Consider the following 12,728-nt stretch of genomic DNA (forward strand, 5'->3'; position numbering starts at 1 on the left):
TCCTGAAGATAGGCACTGAGGATTATTAGTAGTGGCACTTGTTATATTAATTGTATTATTATGTTGTGCTGTATTTACTATATTCACCGAAGCTCATTGTAGGATGCCCAGAGCATGTGCTCTCCAGTGCCTGAAATCTGGTACCTGTCTAGGAAACATTTATACGTCGGTCAAGTTGGAATTTGAATTTGAAGTTACAGTAGTCTGGAAGGATGTTCCTGATGCAGACTGGGGCTCCGAAACTCCCCGTGACGGCCAGCAGGTGGCTGTGCTTCCATGCTGTCCTCATACAATTCACCTCGAATCAATATGGCATGACCATAGAGGCCACTGGATTCTGGTGACAGTGTTGTACGTGTGCTGAAGTGTGCTTTGAGGGAGGTTTTGAGAGGACACGAACAAATGAATGGCAGGGTGCAGGTAGCCGAGGTTTGGGCTGTGTGGTTGCAGAGAGGGAAAGAACTCAAGAGACCAAGGGATGCCTAGGAAGGTTTTTAAGGCCTTTGAAGTATTTTGGAGGAAAAATGAAATTATAAGATGGAATCAGTTAGATACTTACTGAGTTGGCAAAGGAATCTGTTATGAGTTTGAACTGCTTTCTTAAAATGTTTGTGTAAAGTCAGGCAGTTTGGAGCCTTACAGAGCAGAAGAAGGGCTAACGGCAGAGAGGAGCACCAGTTGGGCTCTGAGATTGGAGTCCTAGACAAGGGCCTTGGACACCAAGCAGGGTGATGTCTGAGCCTGGGAAGGCTCTCTAAAGATCGTGGCCTGGAACTTGTGTTATGTGGTGACGTAGCTGACTGGCACCATAGATGTACTGGGAGTGTATAACTGGAGGTGTAGCTCAGGGCTGTGTGTCTTGGTACTGTTACTTGGCGATGATAGTATACTTGAACAAGGTCGACTGCCATCTTAAAGCAGGAGGGCAAAGGAAGGGGCGTGTTTTCCACCAAGTAAGAAGGTAAGTCAGACCTAGGCCCTGGGGGAGCATTTCAGAGCAGCGAGATCTCACGTCTCTTTGTCTGAGTGGAGGGTAGCAGAAGGAACTTGGAAGTCTTACAGTGGATATACTGGGTTCTACACCTTCACTTGTGGTAAATTTACCCCAGTTAATCCAACTTGACAGCCCTCAACATCCAGGATCTTCAGTGACAAATGTCTGCATTCTTTCTTTGCTAATGGCAGGATTATCTGCCCACTGATCATGCTCAAAGTGTGTCGCTCTTATGTTTTCCATATGCAGGAACACTTGTCCTGGCTGCTCTCTGCACTGAGCATCTGTTCCATCACTGCTGCTGCAGTGTGGGACCTTCCTCCCATGGGCCCGTGCAGCTCTCACACACTGGCCTCCTGATACTGTGTCCCTCTGTACATAGGACCAGTTCCCAGCACAGTCCTGATCTCAGTCCACCCCTTCCTCCCGTGGGCCCGTGCAGCCCTCACACACTGGCCTCCTGACATTGTGTCCCTCTGTACACAGGACCAATTCCCAGCACAGTCCTGATCTCAGTCCACCCCTTCCTCCCGTGGGCCCATGCAGCCCTCACACACTGGCCTCCTGACATTGTGTCCCCTCTGTACATAGGACCAGTTCCCAGCCCAGTCCTGATCTCAGTCCACCCCTTCCTCCCGTGGGCCCATGCAGCCCTCACACACTGGCCTCCTGACATTGTGTCCCCTCTGTACATAGGACCAGTTCCCAGCACAGTCCTGATCTCAGTCCACCCCTTCGTCCCATGGTTTGTGTCATGTCTTCCAGATTAGCGAGGCTGTCATCTGATTTCTCCTCTCTCTCTGCTTCTGCGTCCCAGAAGAACATGGGGTTTCCCTGGCAGACAGCTGCCCCCAGTACCCACACCATTGTTCTCGCCTCTCTCCGTTGTTATTTCCAAAGGTTCTACTTAAAATTTCAGAGCTTTGCTTAGGAGCTGTTTCTGTCTCATTTTCTCAGAGATTCCTTCTGTAACCGTGAATCCAATGTACTGTTGTGTTGTGGTTTTTTTTTTTTAAACATTAGGCTTCCACATTTTCTTTTTTGCATTTACAATGATGTAATCTGACTATACATTTATAAGGATGTAATCTGACCATACGTTTATAATGATGTAATCTGACTATACATTTGTAATGATGTAATCTGACTATACGTTTATAATGATGTAATCTGACTATACGTTTATAGTGATGTAATCTGACTATACATTTATAATGATGTAATCTGACTATACGTGTATAATGATGTAATCTGACTATACATTTATAGTGATGTAATCTGACTATACATTTATAATGATGTAATCTGACTATACGTGTATAATGATGTAATCTGACTATACATTTATAATGATGTAATCTGACTATACATTTATAATGATGCAATCTGACTATACATTTATAAGGATGTAATCTGACTATATGTTTATAATGATGTAATCTGACTATACATGTTAGGATGTGTATCTGACTCATCTTTCTTTTTTGTTCATAACTGCAAATGCTGCTTCTCAGTCCCCTTCTCCATTTAAGATAGGATCCCAGCCAGGGAGTGGTGGTACCCACAGTGGGCAGGTCCCCCACCTCACTTAACACAATCAAGATAACCCTCATACACACACACAGGATGCCTGGAGGTCTGTGGCCCAGGTGATTCCAGATTCTGTCAAGCTGGCAATCTGTGCTTCCCATCACCCTGTCAAAGGCCGCTGTCATAGCGCCATGTGTACTGGGGGACATAGGACACGAGAGCAAAGTTAAACCAAAGGAATGACTGCAATTGATAACACAAGCTGCCCCCTCAGGGCTGTCTGCAGACACGGCAGACAGCAGTCACCCCACAAAGGCAGCAGTAACTGCCTTCCTTCTGGGGTTTCATAGTGGCAGGTAATCTTACTTTTAACCCCCAAAGCAGCATTCTTCTACCTTGTTGATAGGCAGATCTGTAGTAAGGTTAGCAAAATGAAATTAGAATTATTTTAGTAGGCGTCGCCAAGGATCCCAGAGAGAAGCGATCATTGTTTCTTTGAATTCTTCAGGAATGCAGCTCTCGTTCACTAGAAACATGACAAGACCACCCTGGTGTTTCCCTGAGAATGTGCACGGAGCTCTGTTCTTTCTCAAGACGGTACTGAGCCCGGCTCCTGTACCACTCATAAAAGAATATTCTTAGCTGGCGTTGATCTTACACACCTTTAATCCCAGTACTTGGGAGGCAGAGGCAGGTGAATCTCTGTGAATTTGAGACCAACTACAAGAGCTAGTTCCAGGACAGGCCCCAAAGCTTCAGAAAAACCCTGTCTCAAAAAACAAAAAACAAAACAAAACAAAAAAGAATATTCTTGTGAGTCTTCACTCATGAGGCTCCTGTGTGTGTGCGTATGCTTGTGTGCATGCATGTGTGCCTGTGTGTGTACCAGTGAGTGTGTGTGCCTGTGTGTGCACATGCTTTTGATTCAAACTAGATGGAGTATTGCCTAAATGGTTTGTTTTGCTCACCAGGTTATGGTGGAGAATTCAGACTTTACTCCATCACAAGTGGGGTGTCTCTTCACGTTCCTCGCTCGGCAGCTTGCAAAGCCTGACAACACCTTGTTTGTGAACAGAACTCTCTTCGACCAAGTAAGTGTCTACAGTGAGACCTGGGGCTGGTTTCTTCTGTTCTCGGGACTGTGTTCAAGTGCAGGGTCTGAATTTGGGGTGTGTGTTTTAATGCTGTGTTCTGGGCAATATGATTCTGCCAGGTGCCTAGTATTATGGAAGGGTGGCTTATCCGTATTCTATTTTTAACAGTTATTTGTTTAAGTTGCCTAGAATTTCTTGTTCTGAATTTGCTAACTTTGACTGATGGTAAGACCATATTGATGGTTTGGAGAAGAGATTACTTTGGAAAATCCTAGTCTCTTTCTACGTGACTTTGAGTCTCCAGGCATTCCTCGGTCACAGTGTGAATATCCCTCCCCGCATGTCCACAGGGAGCACGAAGACTACCGTTGTCTGCAGAAGTCGGTGATAACTGTGCTGTGGGGAGCACTTCTCAGAGCCAGGAGAGCGCTGTGTGTTACCAAGTCTGCCAGATGGTCTAAAATCAGTCTAAAAATTCTCATTTTTCAGAGAAATCTCAGAAAGGTTAAACAACTCGTCTAAAGCCAGACTCAGATTATTATTTTTTTCTAGCAGAAATCTTATTATATATGTTAGGATAGGATTCAGATTCAAGCACCCTGACTGAAGTCTATGCTTCCTCAAAGTGCAGTGCTTCCAATTATACTCCTCAACAGTAACGAAATGTGTGTACGCAGCCAGGCAGTGGTGGCACACACCTTTAATCCCAGCATGGGCAGGCAAAGGCAGTTTTTATCTCTTCAGTTTGAGGCCAGCCTGGTCTACAAAGTTAGTTCCAGGACAGCCAGGGCTACACAGAGAAACCCTGTCTTGAAAAACAAATTAATTAATGAAAGACAAAACCGCGTATGGTACACATGCTAAATTGTAGGCCTCCTTGAAGCTGCGCTGCACAGTCGCCATCAGCTGGGACAGCACTGCACAGGGCGGTGCTTGTCACAGCTGAGCGAGAATTGCCAACACGGAAGGATAATTTTTGCTGTTACCTTTGGCCAGGTCCTCGAGTTCCTCTGCAGCCCTGACGATGACTCCCGCCACTCTGAAAGGCAGCAGGTATGAGCGCTAGCTAGTACCCTTTGCTAGAGACTGGGAGGAAAAGTGTGTTTTAGTTACCTTTGCTCTTGATTGATAAAATGCTCTAACCAAAGCTCTTAAGGGAGACAGAATTTCTTTTAGTTCATCGTGGCTGAGCAGTTTTCTCTGTAGGGCCTTGAGGCAGCTGACTATGTTAACGCACACTCTGGAAGCAGAGATGGACAAAAGCTGGCACTGAGCCAGCGGTTCCCTTTTCCTGCAGTTCAGGACCCAAGCACAGAGAATGGTGCTGTCCCCTGTAGGGTGACTCTTTCCTCTTTCCACTCCACAAACATCATTAAGACAATCCATCACAGCATGGCCAGGGCGAACCTAGTCAAGATACACACCCCCAGGTGCGCCTGGAGCCTTCCTGGATGGTCTCAGGTCAGTCAGCACTCTCACAGAGAGCCAGAAAGGGCTCTGCTGTAGTAGCTCCGCTACACAACAGGGAGATGGTTCGGACAGACTCGAGCTCACAGGTGGTGGCAGTCAGTGTGGATAGGAAGACACGTACAGATTTGGCCAGGCAGCTCCAGCCCCACAGAGCGTCCTGCATCCAGCGTGTCCGCATTATGTAGCCGCAGTCAGTGTTTGTTCTGCCACTCTTCCTAAGGTTCTGAACCACAAACTACAGGACCCTGAGTGTTGGCGAGTTCAGTTCTGGGGGTACACTAAGGTGCTGCCGCACGGCCATTTGGGGACTAGAATCCACTTCCCTACTCACACACACCCCAGTTAATCACTGGGACAGTACTGGCTACCATTTCTTCTCACGCCACTTTCGCGAGAGGTCCTTCATAGCCTGTGCACTGAAACGGTGGGTGCTAAGCCAGCCCACTTGAAATAGTAAGTATAAGTCACAGGGATTTAGAGTCGTGGCTGTTGAGTGGCTTTCCTGGGTGTAGTGCACAGCCCGGACATGGGGACTCCACGAAGTAGGCTGGCAGCCGTGAACTCTAGCCGCTCTGCCTTTCCCGGCCACCCGTGCAGACTGCCTGAGAACAAGGCCAGTGTTTGATTTCCTGTTAACTACACTGAGTACAAATAGCAGCGAGGGAACTTTTATTTTGTATATACCTGTTTGTCTATACCATGAGGGCGGATCGCGGTGTGCTTGGTGTGAGCATATAACTGCTGAGAATAACAGGCCTCGTTGACAGAAGGTGAATTAATGCAGTGTGTTTCCTTTTCAGCTTTGCCGTTAGTGCTTATGCGTCAAGTCTGAACATTAAAGCCAAACCTTGAGAAACAGCCTTAGCCACACTAATTAGAGGTGCCCCATTCACGTGGCTCTCCCCGCTCAGTCTCTGAAATACTGAAAATTGATAAAATTCAGATTAGGACGTGGCGACTTCCTTCCTGCTAACCCAGGACTCCTCCCACCGGTTGTCACGCATCAGATTTGGTTCATGCAGTAGTCTCAGTGTTTTCCAGCGGTGTGCCCAGAGTCGATAATTAGCTCCCCAAGTAGTTCTGATATGATTGTTGCCATTTATGTAAATTTATGTAAATGAATAAGGTGAGAGCAGAACATGACGGCTCTGCCCAATCAGCATTTGTTGTTAAAATCACCTTTGTTCAGTGAGCAGTCAAGATGAGGGCTTCCCCTGGACATTGCCTCCTTCTCCGTGCAGTCCTGCACACTCACACCGGCACCTGCACAACCCTGCCCGTTACTCTCTTGTTACTCCTCACAGGGAACAGTTTTGAATAAAAAATAAGTAATGCCCTTTTCCCCTTTACAATGTAATGCCTACAGACAGACATACTTCAAAAAATTACATTTATTTACTTTGTGTGTGCGAGCATGAGCCGCAGTGTATGTGTCCAAGGCAGCTTTGAGGATTAAGTCTCTCCTTCCTCCATGGAGGCCTGGGATTGAGTGGATCAAGTTGTCAGGCCAGGGGGCAAGCCCCTTCACCTACTGCCAGCCAGACAGTCACACTTTTTAGCTTAACTGCTTAACTAATATTTTTTTCACGTTCTTTACCAGGGACTGACAAACTATCTATGTCAAGGAACCAATGAATAAACATTTTAGCTTGTGTTGACCACAATGGGTCTGCCTTCTTTTGTTTGCTTGCTTGTTTTCACAACCCTTCAAAAGTAAGATTTTTTTTAAACAACATTTTGATGATTTATAGGCATGTCACTATGGCTTATATAGTCTTCCAGTGTGTTGTTACAGTTATGGAACCGGAAGATGCCTAACTGCACACCTGTGTGTCAGAACCCCCATTCATGCACGCCTGTGTGTCAGTACCCCCATTCATGCATGCCTGTGTGTCAGTACCCCCATTCATGCACGCCTGTGTGTCAGTACCCCCATTCATGCACGCCTGTGTGTCAGCACCCCCATTCATGCACACCTGTGTGTCAGAACCCCCATTCATGCACACCTGTGTGTCAGAACCCCCATTCATGCACACCTGTGTGTCAGAAACCCCATTCATGCACACCTGTGTGTCAGAAACCCCATTCATGACACCTGTGTGTCAGAACCCCCGTTCATGCACACCTGTGTGTCAGTACCCCCGTTCATGCACGCCTGTGTGTCAGCACCCCCATTCATGCACACCTGTGTGTCAGTACCCCCATTCATGCACACCTGTGTGTCAGTACCCCCATTCATGCACGCCTGTGTGTCAGTACCCCCATTCATGCACGCCTGTGTGTCAGCACCCCCATCCATGCACGCCTGTGTGTCAGAACCCCCATTCATGCACACCTGTGTGTCAGAACCCCCATTCATGCACACCTGTGTGTCAGAAACCCCATTCATGCACACCTGTGTGTCAGAACCCCCGTTCATGCACACCTGTGTGTCAGTACAACATTCATGCACGCCTGTGTGTCAGCACCCCCATTCATGCACACCTGTGTGTCAGTACCCCCATTCATGCACGCCTGTGTGTCAGCACCCCCATTCATGCACGCCTGTGTGTCAGAACCCCCATTCATGCACGCCTGTGTGTCAGAACCCCCATTCATGCACACCTGTGTGTCAGTACCCCATTCATGCACGCCTGTGTGTCAGTACCCCCATTCATGCACGCCTGTGTGTCAGTACCCCCATTCATGCACACCTGTGTGTCAGAACCCCCATTCATGCACGCCTGTGTGTCAGCACCCCCATTCATGCACACCTGTGTGTCAGAACCCCCATTCATGCACGCCTGTGTGTCAGAACCCCCATTCATGCACGCCTGTGTGTCAGAAACCCCATTCATGCACGCCTGTGTGTCAGAACCCCCATTCATGCACACCTGTGTGTTAGAACCCCCATTCATGCACACCTGTGTGTCAGAACCCCCATTCATGCACACCTGTGTGTCAGAACCCCCATTCATGCACGCCTGTGTGTCAGAAACCCCATTCATGCACGCCTGTGTGTCAGAACCCCCATTCATGCACGCCTGTGTGTCAGAACCCCCGTTCATGCACACCTGTGTGTCAGCACCCCCATTCATGCACACCTGTGTGTCAGCACCCCCATTCATGCACGCCTGTGTGTCAGAACCCCCATTCATGCACACCTGTGTGCTGCTGCCCCATTCAGATGCAGCTGCATGGGAATAAACAGCCTCAAGAACAGATGGAGCAGCAAAATTTGATGAAATAATGGGAAACGATGAGTTCTGATTTTCATTACCTTTGTTTTTTAACATACATAGTTATAAATTAGTTTAATTTTTAATAATACTGAATAACTTGCTCACAAAATCTGTGATGATACTCTAATGAGTTGGTGAGATTGTCTTCAACTCATTGCATTATTTTATTCCAAACTGACACAGTGAATAGGTTTCTTTCCTTTTTTATTGCGTATGACATTACATTCCAGTGCTCCAAACAGATTAAATTTGGGTCTTGAATATAAAATTCAGATCAGTTTTGTTTAACATCAAAATAATAAAAAGTTCTTGGTGAAGGTTTCCTGGCACCCTGGCAAGGGTCATGTTCGTCTACATTCTGAGCTGGCGTGCAGGTCTAAAATCCTAACCGTACCCACCCTGGCAAGGGTCATGTGTGTCTGTATCCTGAGCTGACATGCAGGCCTAAAATCCTAACCATACCATTGTTCTGCTCATACTCTATCTCCGGCTACTATGGGAAAGTGATGTGAGCGCCAGTATTTTGGCTTTTATTGTTTTTGTTTTTTGTCTTTGTTTTCGAAATGAGGTCTTGTTGTAAAGCCCAGGCTGGTCTAGAATTTATGATCCTCCTTCCTCAGCATTCTGAGTGTTGGGATTATATGTGTGTGTTGTGACACTTGGATTAAAATGTCCCCCCTTTTTTTGAGGCAACTTTCATGTGGCCCAGGCTGGCCTTGAATTCACTATGTGGCTGAGCTGACCTTGAATTCCTGATCTTTTTGTGTATGAGGATTGTGGGCTATAAAACTGCTTCAGAAAAACAACTCTGTAAATCACAGAAAACAGTCACTGCTTTCCCAAGAGTTCTTCAAAGTCAGAGTACTTCTAGAAAACAAATAGTGTGTTTTAATGTTTACCCTAGAGTGACTCTGCTAGATCCCCACAGAAGGAACCATGTTTGATTCCCAGCATCCGTGGGGATGCAGCACCCTCTTCTGGCATCCTCAGGTTCCAAGCATGCAGACATGGTGCACATACATGCAGCAAAACACGCATACATATAAAATACAAACAAATAAAAACCAAACTTCTTAGAATGGTATATACAGGTTTTTAGAGGTTAGTGTGAGTGTGCGGGCTGTACCTGAAGGTGCTGTGGTATTCCTTCCATGTTTGAAAAGTAGAATCAGCACGTGGTAGTGAACACAGTAATAAAACACAAGGAAAGACGGTCATGGGCTTGCATGGGTGAATGGACTCTCAGAGAACAGTAAATAAACCTCACAGTGTTTCCTCATTTGTTTCAAATCTTCAGGTCCTCTTAGAATTGCTGCAGGCTGGAGGCATAGTTCAATTTGAAGAGGGCCGGCTCATCCGCATGGCAGAAAAGGCTGAATTGTGAGCTGTTTTGAAGTTGTATATTAATTTTCCATAGTACTATTAATTCTCTAATGTGAAACCTAGTTTATTTTACATTTCTGCTTATTTTTATTAAGAAAGGGTGTAGGAATAACAGCCTCAGTAACAAAAACATAAACATGAGGTTTTTTTGTTTGTTTTTTGCCTTTCACATGAATTCTAAAAGTTAGCAAAATTTGAGAAATGTATAGTCTGAATTAGAAATGTGTATTCTCTTTAACGTGAAGGTGAACAAGCAGTCTCCCTGTTTCACCTTATTTATACTCGATTTATTTATGTCTGGTATTTTGAGGCAGGTTCTCACTGTGCAGCCCCAGGCTGTCCTGGAATGTGCACCGTATAACGTGTGTTTGTCTTGTTGCTTGTCTCTGCCTCCCAAGTGCTGGCACCATACACATGCCCAGCTCTAGATTTTTTTAAAGTAATATACCTGTGGTATTTGTTGGATTATGACAGTTATATGCAATAGAAATGACGTACAGTTTAGCATAATAAATAAGATGCAGTGTGTTGACACTCACCTAGTTTATTGTATTTAGTTTTGAACAAAGAAACAATATTGCAAATTATTGATACCTAGCACCAGCTATTTCTTTAGAAAATAGACGGCACACTGTCTCTTTAAGGCCTTTGTAAACAGCGTTCAGCAGCATCTTCAGTCAGGAGGCAGGAGAGAGGCAGGCACTCCTCTTTCTTAGATACCTGATACCCATCACGTACCTTTGTCTGAAATATTTAGGACCAGATTCCAGAGGTTTGCAGTGTTCACATGTTCATGTGATTTATTGTGTCCCTGATGTGAATTCCAAGTCTGAGACGCCCTTGTATTTAACATCCTTAGACCTTTATTTGGCACTGAAAATGACATCATTCCCTTTCACACACGCTTGAGTAAAGTTCTGAATGTCAGAGGCACATCGCCACCTGCCTGTTTGGCAACTGAAGTTTGTCCTTTCTCCTTCCAGCTATCAGATCTGTGAATTCATGTATGAGCGAGCACACCAGTATGACAAAATCATTGACTGCTACCTGCATGACCCGTTGAGGGAGGTGAGTTTAAGGACGGCTTCACCTGTGTCTGAGCCTCCCCCACATTCTTGCTCCCCTAGCCATAGTCACTTGGTTTTTGTTGAGTTTCTGCTATAATTAAAATATGCAGTTTCTGAAGTTTGAGTATATAACTCTGTGATGGTCATAAGCAATTGTAAAATTAAATATTGTGCTAGGGAAGAGGGTAGTGTGTGGTTCTGGAGGGTAACAGGGGACTGTCTTACACCTAGCGTGCAGAGAAGTCTTAGAAAAGTAGCATGTAAACTGACTTTTAGCATTACAGAAGCCACTCAAAGATGAGCTCTGAGATAGGGAGGAATGTACAGGGGAGTGCTCAGGGAGGAGTGCACAGGGAGGAGTGCTCAGGGAGGAGTGCTCAGGGAGGAGTGCACAGGGAAGAGTGCTCAGGGAGGAGTGCACAGGGAGGAGTGTTCAAGGAGGAGTGCACAGGGAGGAGTGTTCAAGGAGGAGTGCACAGGGAGGAGTGCACAGGGAGGAGTGCTCAGGGAGGAGTGCACAGGGAGGAGTGCTCAGGGAGGAGTGCACAGGGAGGAGTGTTCAAGGAGGAGTGCACAGGGAGGAGTGTTCAAGGAGGAGTGCACAGGGAGGAGTGCACAGGGAGGAGTGCTCAGGGAGGAGTGCACAGGGAGGAGTGTTCAAGGAGGAGTGCACAGGGAGGAGTGCTCAGGGAGGAGTGCACAGGGAGGAGTGCTCAGGGAGGAGTGCACAGGGAGGAGTGTTCAAGGAGGAGTGCACAGGGAGGAGTGTTCAAGGAGGAGTGCACAGGGAGGAGTGCACAGGGAGGAGTGCTCAGGGAGGAGTGCACAGGGAGGAGTGCTCAGGGAGGAGTGCACAGGGAGGAGTGCACAGGGAGGAGTGTTCAAGGAGGAGTGTTCAAGGAGGAGTGCACAGGGAGGAGTGCACAGGGAGGAGTGCTCAGGGAGGAGTGCACAGGGAGGAGTGTTCAAGGAGGAGTGCACAGGGAGGAGTGTTCAAGGAGGAGTGCACAGGGAGGAGTGTTCAAGGAGGAGTGCACAGGGAGGAGTGTTCAAGGAGGAGTGCACAGGGAGGAGTGTTCAAGGAGGAGTGCACAGGGAGGAGTGCACAGGGAGGAGTGTTCAAGGAGGAATGTACAGGGAGGGGTGTTCAAGGAGGAGTGCACAGGGAGGAGTGTTCAAGGAGGAGTGCACAGGGAGGAGTGTTTAAGGAGGAGTGCACAGGGAGGAGTGTTCAAGGAGGAGTGCACAGGGAGGAGTGCACAGGGAGGAGTGCACAGGGAGGAGTGCTCAAGGAGGAGTGCATAGGGAGGAGTGCACGGGGAGGAGTGTTCAAGGAGGAGTGCATAGGGAGGAGTGCACGGGGAGGAGTGTTCAAGGAGGAGTGCATAGGGAGGGGTGTTCAAGGAGGAGTGCATGGGGAGGAGTGCACGGGGAGGAGTGCATAGGGAGGAGTGCATAGGGAGGAGTGCTCAAGGAGGAGTGGACATGAAGGTCCCAAAGCAGGGTGAAAAGGACATCTTCAGAGACTGGAGATCAGTGGGTGAAATGGGAACCAGTACAGATGGAGCAGTTGACAAGGGCATTACCAAAAGCAAAAGTGTACTGTTCAGTTTGTCAGTGAGGTTAACAAATTGAGACCTGATGTAGGTGGAATAGACCTAGAACTTCAGAGAGGCTACCCTATGGCTTTTGCACTCACTCTTCCTCTTTAATGCCAGTTTCTATAAACTATCTCCACACCCAAATGGTTTTTCATCTAATAATAGATGTTTGTGGAGGCTGCTGTCGATAGCAACAGTCTTTGAGTTCTGCTTGAGTGAAGGGCTGAATGCATTGTTTTGTGCTCACAGGAAGAAGTCTTCAATTATATCCACAACATCTTGTCTATTCCTGGCCACAGTGCTGAGGAGAAGCGGTCTGTGTGGCAGAAAGCAATGGATCACATGGAGGTACCCACTCCAAATCCTTA

General features: G+C 47.0%; 1 protein-coding gene across 4 annotated transcripts in view; it reads left to right on the plus strand.

The window, feature by feature from the left end:
* Vps8 (VPS8 subunit of CORVET complex) overlaps positions 1 to 12,728 on the plus strand; it is a 225,342-nt gene that overhangs the window by 107,995 nt on the left and 104,619 nt on the right. For all 4 annotated transcript variants that reach the window (XM_041678171.1, XM_041678173.1, XM_041678172.1 and 1 more), the window contains 5 exons: positions 3,496 to 3,615; positions 4,615 to 4,671; positions 9,607 to 9,689; positions 10,676 to 10,760; positions 12,610 to 12,708. In XM_041678171.1, the coding sequence (XP_041534105.1) occupies positions 3,496 to 3,615; positions 4,615 to 4,671; positions 9,607 to 9,689; positions 10,676 to 10,760; positions 12,610 to 12,708 (444 nt within the window). The remainder of the gene's footprint in view (positions 1 to 3,495; positions 3,616 to 4,614; positions 4,672 to 9,606; positions 9,690 to 10,675; positions 10,761 to 12,609; positions 12,709 to 12,728) is intronic.

The sequence above is a fragment of the Microtus oregoni genome, unplaced genomic scaffold (genome assembly GCF_018167655.1).
Source record: "Microtus oregoni isolate MIOR12 unplaced genomic scaffold, Mior012 000029F_ref0000214, whole genome shotgun sequence".
In the NCBI taxonomy this organism is placed as follows: Eukaryota; Metazoa; Chordata; class Mammalia; order Rodentia; family Cricetidae; genus Microtus; species Microtus oregoni.